The following is a 16,653-nucleotide window of genomic DNA, read 5'->3' as shown; positions in this document are numbered from 1 at the left end:
GGAAGGAAAGGGTGGGAACTGTGGTATTGGATGAACGGTTGTGAATATGTCTCGATGGTGAAAGAGGGAGAACAGGCAAGGCAAGGCAAGGCGAGCCAACCAACCCGGTGTTGCAGACTAGTTTGTTCCATCTCTTCACATCAAGTGGCAGTTTCTACTTGACCTTTGCTAAATTTGAAAGATAAGTTGAACCTGGTTAGGACGTGGATGGAGATCACCAGGAAACATCAGAGTAAGGGGGAAAAATCCCAGAAGGTGGCAATGGCCAAGCACTTAGATATTATTTTCAGTGAAAGCTCAGGCTGGCTTTAATTTGTATAATTAATTCATTAATTCAACTGTTTTCTAGCCCTTTCATCTGACCTATCAGTGGATGTGTTGGTACACCGATTAGTGTGATGGGATATATCAACTGCACTTTTTAAAAAAAACTAAGGTAAAGGTAAAGGTTCCCCCGCACATGCGTGCTAGTCGTTTCCGACTCTAGGGGCCGGTGCTCATCTCCGTTTCAAAGCTGAAGAGCCAGCGCTTGTCCGAGGACGTCTCCGTGGTCATGTGGCCGGCATGACTGGATGCCAAAGGCGTACAGAATGCTGTTCCCTTCCCACCATAGTGGTCCCTATTTTTCTACTTGCTTTTTTACTTGCTTTTGAACTGCTAGGTTGGCAGAAACTGGGATGAGTAACAGGCGCTCACTCTGCTACACGGCACTCGGGATTCGACCCGCCAAACTGCCGACCTTCTGATCGACAAGCTCAGCGTCCTAACCCACTGAGCCACCGCATCCGTAAAACTAGCTGGGGGGGGTGGAAATGTACCAATATCCAGTGGTCCTGTACTTGTGAAACACAACGTGTGTCTTCAAGAATGTGATGAGATTGAGTAGAATTGACCACTCAGTAAAACACTCTTAGGTCTTGGGACCAAGGAAGGGTACTTTCCATATTGCTGTGCTTGCCCTCAGGAGTAGCATCCCCCACAAGATCCATATGGCTCTCATGCTAGTGAAGTTCAGAGTTTCTTACAATCATCTGGAGCTGAGTAGCTTCTAAATTGTGAGCGATAGATATAGGAAATATAGGAAAATATAGAAAATATAGGAAATGAAAAGGGGTGGGGGATAGGTAGATGACAGACAGATGAGAGAGATGTTAGAGAGATGACAGAGAGAAGAATGGATGATCGATAGAAGGCAGAGTTAAGAGACAGATATGATAGAGCTAGACGTAGTTCAAGAAGCTATGGAACATGAAATGGTGGAAGGCTGCTTGAAGTACTGGATCTAGTTCAAACTGACCTTGGCAGGTGGGCTGGGGAAGCTCAGAATCCATTTCCTGTTGAAAACTCTTTGTAATGGCTAACCTGAAGTTGATCTCTCTCTTTCTAAGAAATACTTACAGGCCGTCCGTGAATACTTTCAAAATAGAGTAGGCTTTTCTGGAGACTGAGTTTTTCCACAGCCATTTGCTTTTTTGTCATAGTCTAATTAAAAAAAAGAATGATTTATAGAGAAATTAACAATTGAGCGTTATTCTGATGGAGGGAAACGGATGGACAAAATAATACGAATGAGCTCGCGTGGTTTTTTTAAAGTTACAGGTTGCATTTTTTACTGCAGAATTTGAATGATGCTTTGACAGCTTTCAAGCTGGCTGACTCAAGGTAACTGTGACCAACCACCAAGTGCCTACCTGTAAAATGCATCTCACTCATCGGCATCTTTGCACAGCTATCAGCACACTCTACATTTTGGTTCCACAAGCTTCATTTTCTCCTTGAACCGGTCTGGATATTTTTTTTTGCAAGATCCCTTTAGGTTGATGGAACAGGGCCGACTTAGAAGTGCATGGGAGCTAATTACCTTTTGGTTCATCACAGACCCAAAAAAAATATATCTAAATTGAAGGTAATTTTAATTGCCTACAAGGTTAAATTTGAAGACTCACATTTATGCTTCTAATATGGTTTGTGAATTGACTACACAAAGAAGCGGTTGACCAGAATTCCCCAACCTTTTCGGCTTTGTGGACTGGCGGGGGAGGACAGGGAACGGTTCTGCCTGAGTGGCTGGCAAGTGTGCCTGTGCACAGCTCCATTTGCACAAGTGGTAGGCACGCACGTCTGCTGCGTGGACAAATGGAGCGTGCACGCACGTGCTTGCCAACTGCTCACGCAAGTGGGGATCTGAGTGCTTCAGTGGCCCAGTTCTGGACAACTCAGGGCCTGGGGTTTGGGGATGCCTGACCTAGACAACTAACTCAGTTAATGGCTTGAGGATGAAGACTTTTGCTCTCTCTTTGAGCTCCAATGTCCTCTCCCATTCCACATCACAGGCATGACTCTGATTTGAAAAGCCCTTCAGGAGAGGCCAGTCCTGTCACACATTACGTAGCATCTTGCCACAGATGACATATTCGTCTGTTTACGCAGAGCATACAACATCATTTTGACCTCATCATGGCTTCTGCCAGAAGCCAAAGAGTTTCTACCTAAACCCCAGAATCTTCAGACAATCTTTGGACACCAAAGAGGCTACAAGATGGTAACTTAAAACCAATTGTGTTGATGTAAAACATCACGACTGCCACATTTGTACCAGGTGACAATAATATACATTTGTACCCTAGTGCCAAAGACCACCAACGCACAGATTTTCTGCACAGATGTTTCAAGTAATTTTTTACCACTTTAGTTCTTCGCTCACATGAAGCTCACGCATAAACACGGGGTCTGCAAGTCAGTGTGGAAGGAAGCTCATGAAGGTGATAGGACATGACAGAAGCCATTAGGCACATGTTAAGCAAGTCAGCAGTTAAACCAGGTTTGCTGAACCTGGCTGCTTTAGCAAATCTACTGTAGGTGTTATGCAAGGACTGGGTACCTTGATGTTCTCAGGGAGACCAAGCTGCTGTCGCTTCTCTTTCAGTTGCTTCTTCACCACTTCCATGGTTTCCTCCACTGAAGGACTGGTGGGAGAATCTGCTGAATCCAACTCAACGGCCTCTTTGCAGCTCTCCTGAGGAAAGTTCCTTTGGCTTCTTTTGAGGGAGAAGCTCTGTTCTTCTGACATTTTGAGTTTCAGCTCTGTGAGAAAAGTCCACACAATACTGTACCTGCCATCTACAGCTTCTCACAGCACCCTTACCTTGATCTGGGGTGCTCACGTAGGGATCTGAGACACTTAATGGCCCACAAAAGAAATGTTTCAGATGAGGTAGCAAGTAAAAACTAAACTGCTTATTTCGGTTGCCCTCAAGAATAGAGAGGAGACAGTTGTGGTCTCTCGTGAACTTGCCTCTTGTTTATGTCAACCTGTTCCTATATAACATAAGCTCAGGAAAACAAGGCAAAAAGATTAGGAATGCCTAGAAAATTTATTTATGGTATTTATACCTATAACTTGGGCTTGGTGGAGCAGTAGGCTAATGCCTCCTTAAGTAACACCAGCTGCCTGCCATTAGCGCAGGTTCGAGTCCCACCAGGCTCAAGGTTGACTCAGCCTTCCATCCTTCCCAGGTAGGTAAAATGAGGACCCAGATTGTTGGGGGCAATAAGCTGACTTTGTAAAAAATGCCGCTGGGGGGGGGGGCGAAAGCCCTAATAAGCAGGCATATACATAGAATGAGGGCTATTGCTAAGCACGTTGATTCTTAGATTGTAAGCCGCCCTGAGTCTTCGGAGAAGGGCGGAATATAAATGGGATTTAAAAAAAAACCCTTTACAAACCACATGCTTCTCAACTATTATATTTAAGCCAATTTTGCATGGCTGCCAGTCACTCAGTTCCGTTTTCCCTGTTACTGGGAGAGGGGGGAGAGAGAGAAATCATGCACAGTGCCTTGATGGAGTTGGAGGGTAGGAAAAGTCTAATCCTTCCCATAGTCCCTTTCTTTCTCCACACAATGTACATCTATCAAGGGAAGAAGGTCTTGCTTAACCTTTATTCAGTCTCAGACATCAGATCTCAAGACTCGAGTCCATTAACCTAACAGAAGACATCATTTTGTACATGGTGCTGAAGATTTCCCACCTCAACCATGGCCCATATTTGGGCAACATAATCATGCTGTCTACCTAGTCCAGGGGTAGGCAACCTTGGCTCTTTTATGACACATGGACTTCAACTCCCAGAATTCCTGAGCCAGCCATGCTGAGGGGAAAGGGAGAGGTTTCCATGCTGAGGAATTCTGGGAGTTGAAGTCCACAAGTCATGAAGGGGCCATAAGATTCCCCCACGCTGGCTCAGGAATTCTGGGAGTTGAAGTCCACGAGTCATAAAAGAGCCAAGGTTGCCTACCCCTGACCTAGTGGTTTACAATATACATGAACAGGTCCATTGCCTTGGCCCTCGTCTTTCGGTATTTAAACAATGCTGTTAAAGGCACAGAGAAGGCAAAAGACAACTGTCCCAAACCAGACAGATACCATTATGAGCCTCTCTTCTATCTCTTTATAGTTGGATTTCATGATCTCCAAGGTTCCTTTTAACTCTATGATCAGATAAGCCAAACTCACTATGGATTATTAGAAGTCATGCGAGGCCACCAGAAAGAGAACGCACAGAAGTTCTCTTACACAACAAAAGCCACTGTCTGAAGCTGAGTGAGTTATGGACCTTATTGAGCTGATGACCACAAAGAGCAATAGCAGTAGCACTTAGACCACGGGTGTCAAACTCGCCATGTCACTTGACGTGTCGTGATGTATCATGACTTTTTTTGCATTGCTGGAGCTGGGGTGGGCATGACCTCTGCATGCTGCAACCGGCCAGCAGACCGTCAGTTTGACACCCCTGACTTCACAGTGCTTTACAGCCCTTCTCTAAGCAGTTTAGAGTCAGCATATTGCCCCCAACAATCTGGGTCCTCATTTTACCCATCTTGGAAGGATGGAAGGCTGAGTCAACCTTGAGCCGGTGAGACTTGAACTGCTGAACTGCTGGCAGACGGCAGTCAGCAGAAGAAGCTTGCAGTACTGCATTCTAACCACTGCGCCACCACAGCTCAAATGGGAGTTTGGGAAAACCAGAACTTGCTGGGTAGTTGCATAGTAATTTTATTTTATGTGGATTGAAATATCTTGTTGTGTTTTCTCCACATACTGGGGAGCAACAGAGCAAAATGTTTGAGGAATCGGGCTCTGGACAAGGCTCCTAGAGCAATGATGGACAGAACTGTTCTTTGCTTCAGTTTTAATGCTATGGGCAGACCCTGGCTACTTCTGCAATTTTATCCAAAGCAGGGCCATCTTATCTGTTCATCACAAGTTATTCATGCAATTGTACACAGACTCTTGGCAGCTTGCAACATAGAGCAGAACAATACATTGCAATAAAAATCAAAAATACAAAAACTTGCAACTCCCAAACCTCCTCTGGAAACACGCCATTTTCACCTGCCAATCCAACTTCCGCATGAGAGGGAGTTTTATGAAGTGTTAGGAGAGAATCCACGCAAAACCTTGGAGAATTGTGTGGTTGCCATTTTTTCCTAAATCCAAACCTAATAGTCAAATATGTAAACCACTAACTTGATAGCCAAATAGTACACAATGTCCAGTATTATTTTTTTTACACATTTTTGGTGTGGAGCAGAGGGAAAGTACAGATCGAGACTAGAGAAGGCAAGGAAGTAATTATTCCTGCTTGAAGGCTATTTCAGTGCCACACACACACACACACACACAGAGAGAGAGAGAGAGAGAGAGAGAGAGAGAGAGAGAGAGAGAGACATCTCTCAGATGGTAGAGGCAATTTAGCAACTCAGCTTCCAGCTTTGCTCATTAATTCTCTTCCTTGCACTTTATCTGTTTTGCACAGGCCTTTGTAATCAAATGGAAGCAGTAATCATATGGATCAAATTAGTCAACTTTTTTAAAAAAAATTTTTAAATGTCATTAAAAAGTCACACTGTATGTCTTCTGGAGCCTCCAGTGCATGTTATCACGAAAATGTAAGACACCTGTCATCTGGTAGAAATCTGACACTTGGGACATACTGAATAGGGAAATAATAGTTTTTAAAGTTCATTTGGTATCCTAAGATCAACCTTGGTATTTTAGGATGGATGCATGAAAGGCATCCATCCACACAATGAATCTATTAGCTCTGCAGTAGCTCCGTCAGTGGAGAGCCGGGCTGATCCAGCAAAGGGCTGGGATTTCTTGGGAAAGCAACAGAAACCAGCATTGTTGGCTTTGCACAAAAACAGACCTTGCTGGTTACATCTCCAAGAAAGTGTGAGTGTAAAGGGGACTTCATTCTTTTCTCTCTCTAGGGTGCAGGGAGAAAAAAAAATAGCATTTTCCATGGATCCTTTAGAGTGAGGTAAGATTTGTGTGGGGACACAGTGGCTCAGTGGGTTAGGATGCTGAGCTTGTCAATCAGAAGGTCGGCAGTTTGGCGGGTCGAATCCTGAGTGCCGTGTAACAGAGTGAGCGCCTATTACTCGTCCCAGCTTCTGCCAACCTAGCAGTTCGAAAGCACGTAAAAATGCAAGTAGAAAAATAGGGACCACTCCGGTGGGAAGGTAACAGCGTTCCGTGCGCCTTTGGCGTCTAGTCATGCCGGCCACATGACCACGGAGACGTCCTCAGACAAGCGCTGGCTCTTCGGCTTTGAAACGGAGATGAGCACCGGCCCCTAGAGTTGGAAACGACTAGCACGCATGTGCGGGGGAACCTTTACCTTTACCTTAAGATTTGTGTGGAATCAGTTGTAGCCCAAGAAATCCTTCACATAGGTAAGAAATGCCTTTCTGCCCTGTTAGAGCTGAACTGGCTTTTCTTCCAATATGAGGGATGGGGTGGAGAACGCAAGTGCCTCAGGAAAGATTCTGCCCTTTTTTTCCATCCATGAGGCTGGATACCAAACATCCATAGCTTCTGGTACTGTGAGAAACAGGCTAGACACAGTGGCGATATGTACCTTTCAGCTGTTTACGAGTTTTGGCCAGGTCATTCATCCATTTCATTACCTCAGGATTTGATATTTTGTCAGCATGAGAAGGCTGCACAGAAAAGGAGGAAAAAGAGAAACTATACAAAAGTGGATTGTAATGTTACCCTCATCAACACCAATATTTAAATCACATGTACCCCTGCCAAGATACAGCTTGGTGTCATTAGTCTAGAGAAGTGGTTCTCAACCTTTTTCTTCACCACTTTAAATACATTTTGTGGCCACTGTCCGTGGCCACAGACCCCCAAGACTTAAGATTTAAATCATAACATTTCTTCATGCCTTTGTGAACCCCCCCCCGTGATGACTTTGTAGCCCCCTAGGGGTCCGCGGACCACAGATTGGGAACCACTGGTCTAGAGAAGCCAGATCAACTTTCCAGATAATATTGGAGGATGATCTAGATCAGATCACAGCTGGACTGATTGATCACGTCTTCTGAACCTGGGGTCCCTCTAGACCAGGGGTAGGCAACCTTGACTCTTTTATGACTGGTGGACTTCAACTCCCAGAATTCCTGAGCATAGCATAGCTGACTCAGGAATTCTGGGAGTTGAAGTCCACGAGTCATAAAAGAGCCAAGGTTGCCTACCCCTGATCTAGACATTCTAAGGGTTGAAGAAGGGCTGGGTGAAGACCCGTTTGTCTGCCAAGGGCTACAGTCCTCTCCTATCAAGGAGGCCTGGCCTGCAGGTGGTGGGATTAAAGAGAATTGTGTTTTCCTCTCTCTGCTATGCCTCTTCTCTTCTCTTCCTTTCCTTCCTTTCCTCTCTCACTTGCATTTATTTATCATATCTATGTAGCTGCCCATCTCACAGCACAGACAGTTCCTATATGTGTCCCTGTATATCACCTTAAAATCATAGAATCCTAGGGCTGGAAGGACCTTGCAGGTCTTCTAGTCCAAGACAAGAGTCTTTAATTCCATCCTGGACAAATGGTTGTCCAATCTTTTCTTGAAAACTTCCAAGAAGCTACAGGTAGCTTTATCGTCTTCACAGCCCAGGAGTGAGACCAATCTCACTAGTCTTTAGCAGTATCAATGCTGAAGTATTTTTCTTCCTTTTTTAAATATACCACACGCAGCATAAGCATGGGGTTCCCCCCACCCCACCCCAAGCCCTGTTAAAAAATGTTTAGTCTTACTTTATCAGATGGGTCGATTCAGTCAGGATGTACTTTTCCCTTCAGTCCTGTGTAATGGCTGCAAAGTAATTACTGTGGGGGGTTGCCAGCCTCCATAGTAAGAAGATAATGTGCTATTTCCTAGTTTTGCTGGTAGCTGGTTGTTGCTGACTGCTTTGTGTGGTGTAGTAAGATATGCTGATAACCCAGTCTTAGGCATTTATGACATCATTGCTTAGCTAGCTAAGCCTTCGTGAGGTCACGTGCTTATCATAAGGTTACTCATAAGCATGAGTCATATCTCCCACACTAGGTTCTCAGATAATCTCAAATGCCTTTGCTTTAGCACTTGAGAACATCAAGAATGACTGAAGCCACTCTACACTCCTTGGGACCCATCAAGCCCAGATCTTCTTCCTCTCGTTGCATTTAGAGGCAGCCTCTCAGTCCTTCATGATCTGTGTATGGGAATCTGGCTGATCCCTTAGCTCCTTACCCGGTAATTCTTCTCCTCCTCAAACTTCTCTTCATATTTCCTGATTCTCCGCTTTAGGCTTTGCAGGTGCTTTGTGAGCTGTACCACGGTCTGGGACACTTTGCTGTCCTCACAGCTGCCTCTGGAAGAACTTCTTGGCCTGGGACATTCAAAATGATGAAAACATCCATTTAGGGTACCATTCTACCAAATAAGGGCTCCAGCTACTCCGGAATGCTATGATGATATGGGGAGATGGAAAATAAAGAGGAAGAGAGAAGAAGAGACCAGGGGAGAATTGCAGAAGTGGAAAACCTGCCTTGCCCTTGTTTCCTTAAGAACTAGGTAATCTCCAGAAGCCAGCAGGTGATTTTATAGCAGGACCAGATAAACAGAATCACCCATGAAAGAATTATGCTGCAGTTAAAGGCACAATCATGGCGGTCAGTTGAGAAACAGGCACAAGTTGGGCAGCCTATGTGAAATGCTCAAAAGCTCTTCCACTTCCAGTTCTGGAGTTGTCAAATGTATGATTATCAGCAGCTTCCTTTGGGCTGGTGAGTCTGCCAAAATGCTGGAACACGGACGGACGCCGTGGCCTGAACTGGGTCCTGCTAAGGATCCTCTTCTGGCGAGAAGAACTCCAGAGAGAGTCCTGAAGGTAGAAACCCCAGCAAAGTTTTCACAAGCCTCACTGAGGGCACTTAAGAAGCCCCAGGATTTTTCTATGCTGGCCTTAAGCTTTAATTAGCAAGACTGGAGAGATGCAAGATCTAAACCTATTATTATATACAGTATTGCCTTTCCTTTATTGTGTATCATTTCATATTCTTTGGCTGCAGCTATTGACTTTGCACACAGCTTAAAGTCTCCTCAATAAAACAGTTTATAAATTCACAAAGAAAAGTGTAACTATTTGGCATATAGTTGATTATTAATTTTAAATAAACAGTTCTTTTGTAATGTATTATTTGTGTTCCCCCGCATCTCACAAAGGGGGGGGGGGGTCAAGCTATTCTCCAAAGCGCCTGAAAGCAGGACAAGAAGCAATGGATGGAAACTAGTCAAGGAGAGAAGCAACCTAGAATTAAGGAGAAATTTCCTGACAGTTAGAACAATTAACCAGTGGAACAACCTGCCTCCAGAAGTGGTGAATGCTCCAACACTGGAGGTTTTTAAGAAGAGACTGGACAGCCATTTGCCTGAAATGGGATAGGGTTTCCTGCCTGAGCAGGGGGTTGGACTAGATGACCTCCAAGGTCCCTTCCAACATTATTATTATTATTATTATTATTATTATTATTATTATTATTATTATTATTATTATTATTATTATTATTATTATTACAAATGAAACTAAGAAAACCTTCTTGACACCCTCTTTTTCATTATTGGAGCTCTTCTTGTCTGAAACATCTAGTTTCCTGTGCTCCTTTTTCACTCTGGGCTGGTTTGCGCTCCAGTGATTTAAAGTAGGAGCCACGATGCTAACTTGCCTTATAAGGTAATGATAAGGACCATCCCTAAATCAACCACACTGAAGGAATGTTTCCAGTGCAACAGCTTATTAGTTTTACTATTATTAAAAACCCAGAGGCAATTTGCTCTCTTGAGAAAACCAATTCACAACTGTTGACTGTTAGCTGATAAAAGGTTTTGATGCTACCAAATAAGGGGCCCAAGCAGTCACTCTGGGGCGGCAGAATCCTTCCTACAAAACTCAGTGCAGCTTGAATGATTCATCTCATCAAGAATTTGCAGCTGTCGGAGAAGAGGCTGGAGGCCTTTACTAAATCTGGGGCATCCCCATGGATGCCGATTATCCCAGGAAGAAGGAAACGTCTGCTTGTCCCAAAGTAGCGCTTCCGGAAGAAGACACTTTTGCCCTCAAAGGAAAACAAGGTTGTTTGTGCTTGGAAAATGGGAAAGTGCAGCTTACATCATGAAGAGCTGAGCACTCGGTGGGGAAGGAGCCGATTCAGGGTCTAAGTTAAACCTCTGGCTTTGGCTGAAGATAGAGCAGCGAGGAGATAATAGAGGATAATCTCCATCCGTGATGTGATGCAGCAGCCTGCAAGTCCCTAAAGCATCCTGGTCTTCAGGTCCATCGCTGGCCTCCGTCTGGCCCTCTTGGCACTCCTGAGCAGGGTCTGGAAGGTCAAGGATAAAGAGGTTTCTCATGGCAAATTCCAGTATCAGCACCATATTAAAAGAGAACTGCCGCACCAAGAAGGAAACACTTCCACAATACTGTAGACTAGAATAAAAATGTCCTCCGCCTGAAGATTAGGTCAGCTAAGGAGAGTAATTGATACCGGTGACAAACTGCAATTGACACAACTCTTGGAATCAGCTTGCAGATTGAGAACGCATCTTAGCTGATTCGCTTCTTGCTGCCAAATATGTAGCCAGGCTAAACGCTGGAAGGAGGTTTTGCCATATTCTGGGTTTTGCAAATGGAAGGTGCCATCTGGGAGGAAAAGCAATAAATAAACAATAACAATGTTTTTTTTCCTATTTACACCATTATCAGAAGCAGCAGCAGATGGTATTTACTGGCTTTACATATTTTTAGGCTTAATTACTCTCTACTTTCTACTAATTTGTATTGCAGAGAAAGATACACAAGCCATTGTTATTAATACCCTCTTATATGAATTCCCTTTCCTTTCCATTCCTTCCTTTCCCATTTATATTACTATTGCATCTTGTGTTGTTTACACACACACACACAAATAGAGGAATTTTGTGAAAGGTTGGAAAGACAGACCCATTTCTTCTGATCCAATCAAAATATCAAACGCATAATTATGAATTATAAGAAAACTGAAGCCTGTAGCCATTTACAACCAAAAAGTATAAAGCATGCTTTCATGATATTAAATTTGTACACCAGAATGATTGATTAAGCCTAATAGCTAGCATTTATGAAAGAAGTAGTGCTATTAATAAGTCTGATTAAAGAAACTAAAATACTTAACATTTTGGCAGGCATAACGATGCATCTGACTTTGTTTCCATTCCCATGAGTTCTGAACTGACAGTTTCTATCATTTTATGATCATAGATCAATCAACTCTGCACAATTCACATAGAGTAAGGTGGGTTGAAATTAAAAAGTAAGTCAAGTCCTTTTCTTTTAGATAAATATTTTCCAGGACTTAAATGCCAAAAGGAAAACACTCCACTAGCAAATGGCAATCCTTAGGACTTCTGCCCAGACTTTTTTCTTAGTGCTCTTTTAAGATGTGAAGAATTGAATGATGGGTTTTTGGCACAGAAACACGGACTCTGCTGGCACTCTGTTCCTGCCATAACTAAATTAAGCACTGAAAGACAACTTTGTCTGCAAGAGATAAATTGAAAATCAGCCCAGAAGTGATAATACATTTGCAAGAAGCCGTGATGTGTCCGTAAAAGGCCCAGATGCAAAGCTTACAGCTACATGCAAAATTCTCCCCTGCCCACAGAGGTCTTCAGCATTGCCAACTTGGCTCTTTTGTGGGAAAGATAAAGAAAGGTCTTCAGAATCACCTAGAACAGGGCTTTTCAACCTTTTCACCCATTGTACCACTTTTAGGATATGGCAACGTCCGAGTACCACCGGTCGCCTAGCAAGGTGTCAAAAGTTTGATGACCAAAAAAAAAAAAAGGAAAAAAGTGATGAAGTACAGGTAGTCCTAGACTTACAGCAGTTCGCCTAGTGACTGTTCAAAGTTACAATGGCACTGAAAAAAGTGCCCCCCAAGCCACAGATGAGCAAGACACCTGCCTGCCTGTCCAAGGTTTTCATTGTTGTGAGTATTTCTGTTGAGGATTGGCAGTGGGGGTGGGGGGGTATTTGATTTTTATTTTTACCCCCCTCTGCTGGGTGGTTGCAGCAGGTTTTGGTCACTTCACATGACCCTGGGACACTGTGACTGTCATAAATATGAATCAGTTGCCAAGCATCTGAATGGAGATGCTGCAACATTCCAGCTGATCGGTGCTTCTTGTGGCCTCAGAAGCGCCAGGATCAGCGCCGAGCTCCAGCTGGAGCCTGGCGCTGATCCTGGCTCTTCCACTGAACCTTGACAGTCCCAAAGAAGCACAGATCAGCTGGAAAGTGGCACTGATCCTGGTGCTTCCTCTGAGCCCTGACAGCCCTGCAGCTCCAGCCGTCTCTCGCTCAGGCTTGTGCGGTGCTGCCATCAGTTCAGCTCATTCCCCTCCCCCGCTACCACTTTTCTAGGATGGTTGCGTACCACCTGCCAGGTGCCAATGTACCACAGGTGGTACCTGTACCACTGGTTGAAAAAGCCCTGCTCTAGAGCAGGGGTGTCAAACTGTCATTCCGCTCCCCCAAGATGGTCGCGTACCACCTGCCAGGTGCCAACTTACCATGGGTGGTACCCGTACCACTGGTTGAAAAGCCCTGGCCTAGAAAGAGACGCCCATCAATTCAGTGAGAATTAGGATATCTTTAATTTATTTATTTATTTATTTATTAAATTTTTATACCCCCCTTCTCCCGAAGGACTCAGGGCGGTGTACAGGACAATAAATATCAAAATACTAAATACAAAAGTTAAAAAAGATTAAATAATTATGCCCAATATAATACAATAATTAAAAACTATGCTAAAACCCAAACCCCAAAACCCATCAGACCAGGCCGGATTGTTCAAATAAATAGGTTTTTAGATCGCGTCGGAAGGAGCAAAGGTCGGGGGCCATCCGGAGCTCAACCGGCAAGCGGTTCCACAGGTCTGGCGCGCCCACAGAGAACGCCCTCCCCTTGGGGGCCACCAACTGACATTCGCTGATTGGAGGCACCCTGAGGAGGCCCTCTCTGTGGGAGCGCACTGGACGGAGGGAAGTTGACGCCGGCAGCAGGTGCTGCCGTAGGTAATCCGGACCCATGCCAGGTAGGGCTTTATAGGTCATCACCAGCACCTTGAATCTCACCCGGAGGGCAACTGGCAGCCAATGCAGCTCACGGAGCAGAGGTGTAACATGGGAGTACCGGGAAACCCCCAACACCACTCACGCGGCTGCATTCTGCACCAGTTGAAGCCTCCGAGTGGTCCTCAAGGGCAGCCCCATGTAGAGAGCATTGCAGTAGTCCAAACGAGAGGTGACGAGGGGCATGAGTGACTGTACGCAAGGCATCCCGGTCCAGATAGGGCCGCAACTGGCGCACCAGGCGAACCTGGGCGAAGGCCCAGGTCCCTAAACCTTTAGATACCCAGTGTCCAGCTTACTTTTTGGCTTTTTATTCTTACTATTATTACTGTACCTGGTCTCAAAATTGAACATGATTTGGAGACCCTTAAATATTTCTCTTCCCACAGTTTTTTCTTGGCTGATATGCCCACTAAAAAGGAGATAGAGAAGGGCTAAAGACAGCAACAGGAGTAGAAATATTATGTTGGGCCAATGCTTACCTTGAACATGTGGGATAAAATAGGATCTCCCAAACACAAAGGAAAACAAAGACTTTGAGTGTCTTCATTTTTCTATGGAAGGTTGATCTAAGAAACATATTTGTACCTCATGTATGTATGTATGTAGGTATGTACATATCTATGTATGTACATGCATTTGTCTGTTTATCTGTTTATTTGTTTGGTTAATTAAAATAAATTAATTTTGTTAGGATGGAATTGAGCCTTTACAATATATACTTTTTTTCTAAAGCCACCAGTATTTGTATGATCCAGGGGTCAGCAACCTGAAACAGTGAAAGAGCCACTCGGAACCGGTTCCCTCACAAAAGGAAAAACTGGGAGCCGCAAAAAATGTGTGCACATGCACATACATGCGCGCATGCACAGAACAGGGTTTGACTGAAGAGTGGAGCCAAGGTGAGATATGCACCTACCCTGCATATTTGAATTGATTGGTTGAACTTATTTAGTCGCATTTTTTTTTGGACTGCACATGGCAGAGGACTGGGAGCCGCAGGAGACGGCTGAAAGAGCCGTATGCTCCGGAGCCACGGGTTGCAGACCTGATCCAAATAAAATAATATATCTATATTTTCTCTTAATATGCCCTAAACTGTGATAGATCTTATGTCCTGAAATAATACCTGAATTCAGTCTCTTTTGGCAGATTCACCAATGTACCACATCACATTCAAAGGCTTTCAGGGATCTTTAATGATGAAAACCCAAGGGCATGCATTAACCGAAGGTTTTCTTACCACCTCCACAGTCTCTGTCAATGTGCATGCTGGTTGAGGATGATGAAGAGGCTGGTTCTTCTGAAGCCACTAGCTGAGGACTGTCTTCCTGGTTTAGCAAAAATGCAGAAGAGAGAGGTCAGTTGCACAGCTGCAGGACAGGTTCCATTTCTGTTTGCTTTGCTAGAGATGTTCCATTTTTGGAAGGGATAAGACACAGTTTTCATTTCCCTTCAAGCTCAACAACAAAAACAAGCAGTTTGTCACCCCTTTCTACAGGCAAGTCCAAAAAAGCAAAGTTAGTTATCTACTTGTGGCTTCTCTGGCTATCATATCCCAGGTTTAACACAGACAATGATATTCCATCAATACAATCTTGCCTGTTTCATCTGTCAAGTGAACGTGGAGGCCTATGGAGGTGACCTTGAGGAAAACATCCAGAAGCCACTAGGACACGGGTCGGCAACCCGCAGCTCTGGAGTTGCATGTGGCTCTTTCAGCCTTCTCCTGCGGCTCCTAGTCCTCCTCCACCATTTGCAGAGAGAGAGAGAGAGACAGAGACAGGAGAGACACTTGCGCTTCCCTTCTCTCTCTCTCTCTCTCTCTCTCTCTCTCTCTCTCTCTCTCTGTGTGTGTGTGTGTGTGTGTGTGTGTGTGTGTGTGTGTGTAAAAAAGATAGTGGCTTCACACTGTTCTCCGACAAGCTGACAAGCTTATTGGGCGGGGCTCCTCCCTTTGCTACCTCTCCACAGGAAGCAGCAGAAAGCAGAAAGCAGCAGCGCTCTCTCTCTCACTCTCTCTCTCTCCCTCTCCCTCTCTCTCTCTCTCTCTCTCTCTCTCTCACACACACACACACACACACACACAGAGACTGAGTGGGGGAAGAGGACTGGCAGACCAAGGGCAGGAGAGCCAACCCAATAAGAATGTGTGTCAGCTTGTCGGAGAACAACATGAAGCCAGCTTGCCAGGTGAGCAGAAGATCGGAGAGAGGGAGGGGGGGAGAGAGAGAGAGAGAGAGAGAGAGAGAGAGAGAGAGAACTCATGCACAGCAGCCTCTATTTCTTTTTAATTAAACTCTTCAATCAAGCTCCCCCGCCCCTCCGCGTGCGAGTTTTGCGGCTCCCAGTGTTTTCTTTTCTCTGGGAAAGGGGTCCAAGTGGCTCTTTGAGTGTTTAAGGTTGCCAACCCCTGCACTAGGACTACCGCATAGAGCTGACCACAGGGTTATTAGGAGTCCCTGAGTTAAGGTCTGCATGTTTATCATCCCTCCGAAAGAAGTTCGGATACTAAGGAGTTTGACATAGACTTAGTGAACAGTGTTGTCCACAAAAGCGTAGTCTCGTGATCTAGTCCAAACTGGAGGATATCATTAGTCATTCCACAAAGAAAGGCTTGGCCGTTGCTCCCATCCATGCCAAGAAAATAAAAAGGAGCAACTTCAGAAACTAACAGTAAAAGAATGGAAATAGGTGCTGTGCACAAGTTCTCCATTCAGAGAAAACACATTCCTTTATTAGATTTCCCTCCTGCATCTGCCTGATCCATAATTCACCTCTGACACCCACTATGAATTATGGCACAAAAGCAGCCGATAGAATATGTGATTAGAAAGAATGGTGCTGGCTTTAGCACTACTAATACAGCCAAGTTCCACTCTTTGAAAATTCATCAGCAGCCTTGAGTATTTTTACCACTTGAGAACATCGATATAATAATAACAATAACAACAAACTATAATATCAATAATAACAATAACAATAATATAGTAGTAATGGCTGCACAAGACCAAGCCTTAAGGACAAATGCATACAAAGCCAGAATTGAGAAGACGGCAACAGACGTCTGTGCCAAGAAGCTGAAGAAACAGTGGACCTCTAGCAACAATGGTGCACTGGAAGATCTGCAAGAAATATCATTTGCCTGCAA

General features: G+C 44.5%; 1 protein-coding gene across 1 annotated transcript in view; it reads right to left on the bottom strand.

Annotated features, from left to right (window-relative positions):
- Positions 1-16,653, bottom strand: part of FAM13C (family with sequence similarity 13 member C) — a gene marked incomplete at both ends in the record, with an annotated part of 44,338 nt that overhangs the window by 6,947 nt on the left and 20,738 nt on the right. The window contains 6 exon segments of the mRNA XM_083364205.1: positions 1,399-1,482; positions 2,882-3,084; positions 6,926-7,007; positions 8,580-8,718; positions 10,498-10,708; positions 14,746-14,833. Coding sequence (XP_083220331.1) covers positions 1,399-1,482; positions 2,882-3,084; positions 6,926-7,007; positions 8,580-8,718; positions 10,498-10,708; positions 14,746-14,833 — 807 coding nt within the window.

This window comes from Vipera ursinii, assembly GCF_947247035.1.
Source record: "Vipera ursinii genome assembly, chromosome: 5".
Classification (NCBI taxonomy): Eukaryota; Metazoa; Chordata; class Lepidosauria; order Squamata; family Viperidae; genus Vipera; species Vipera ursinii.
The sequence above is the reverse complement of the archived record's forward strand: the minus strand, read 5'-3'. Positions and strand labels throughout refer to the sequence as shown.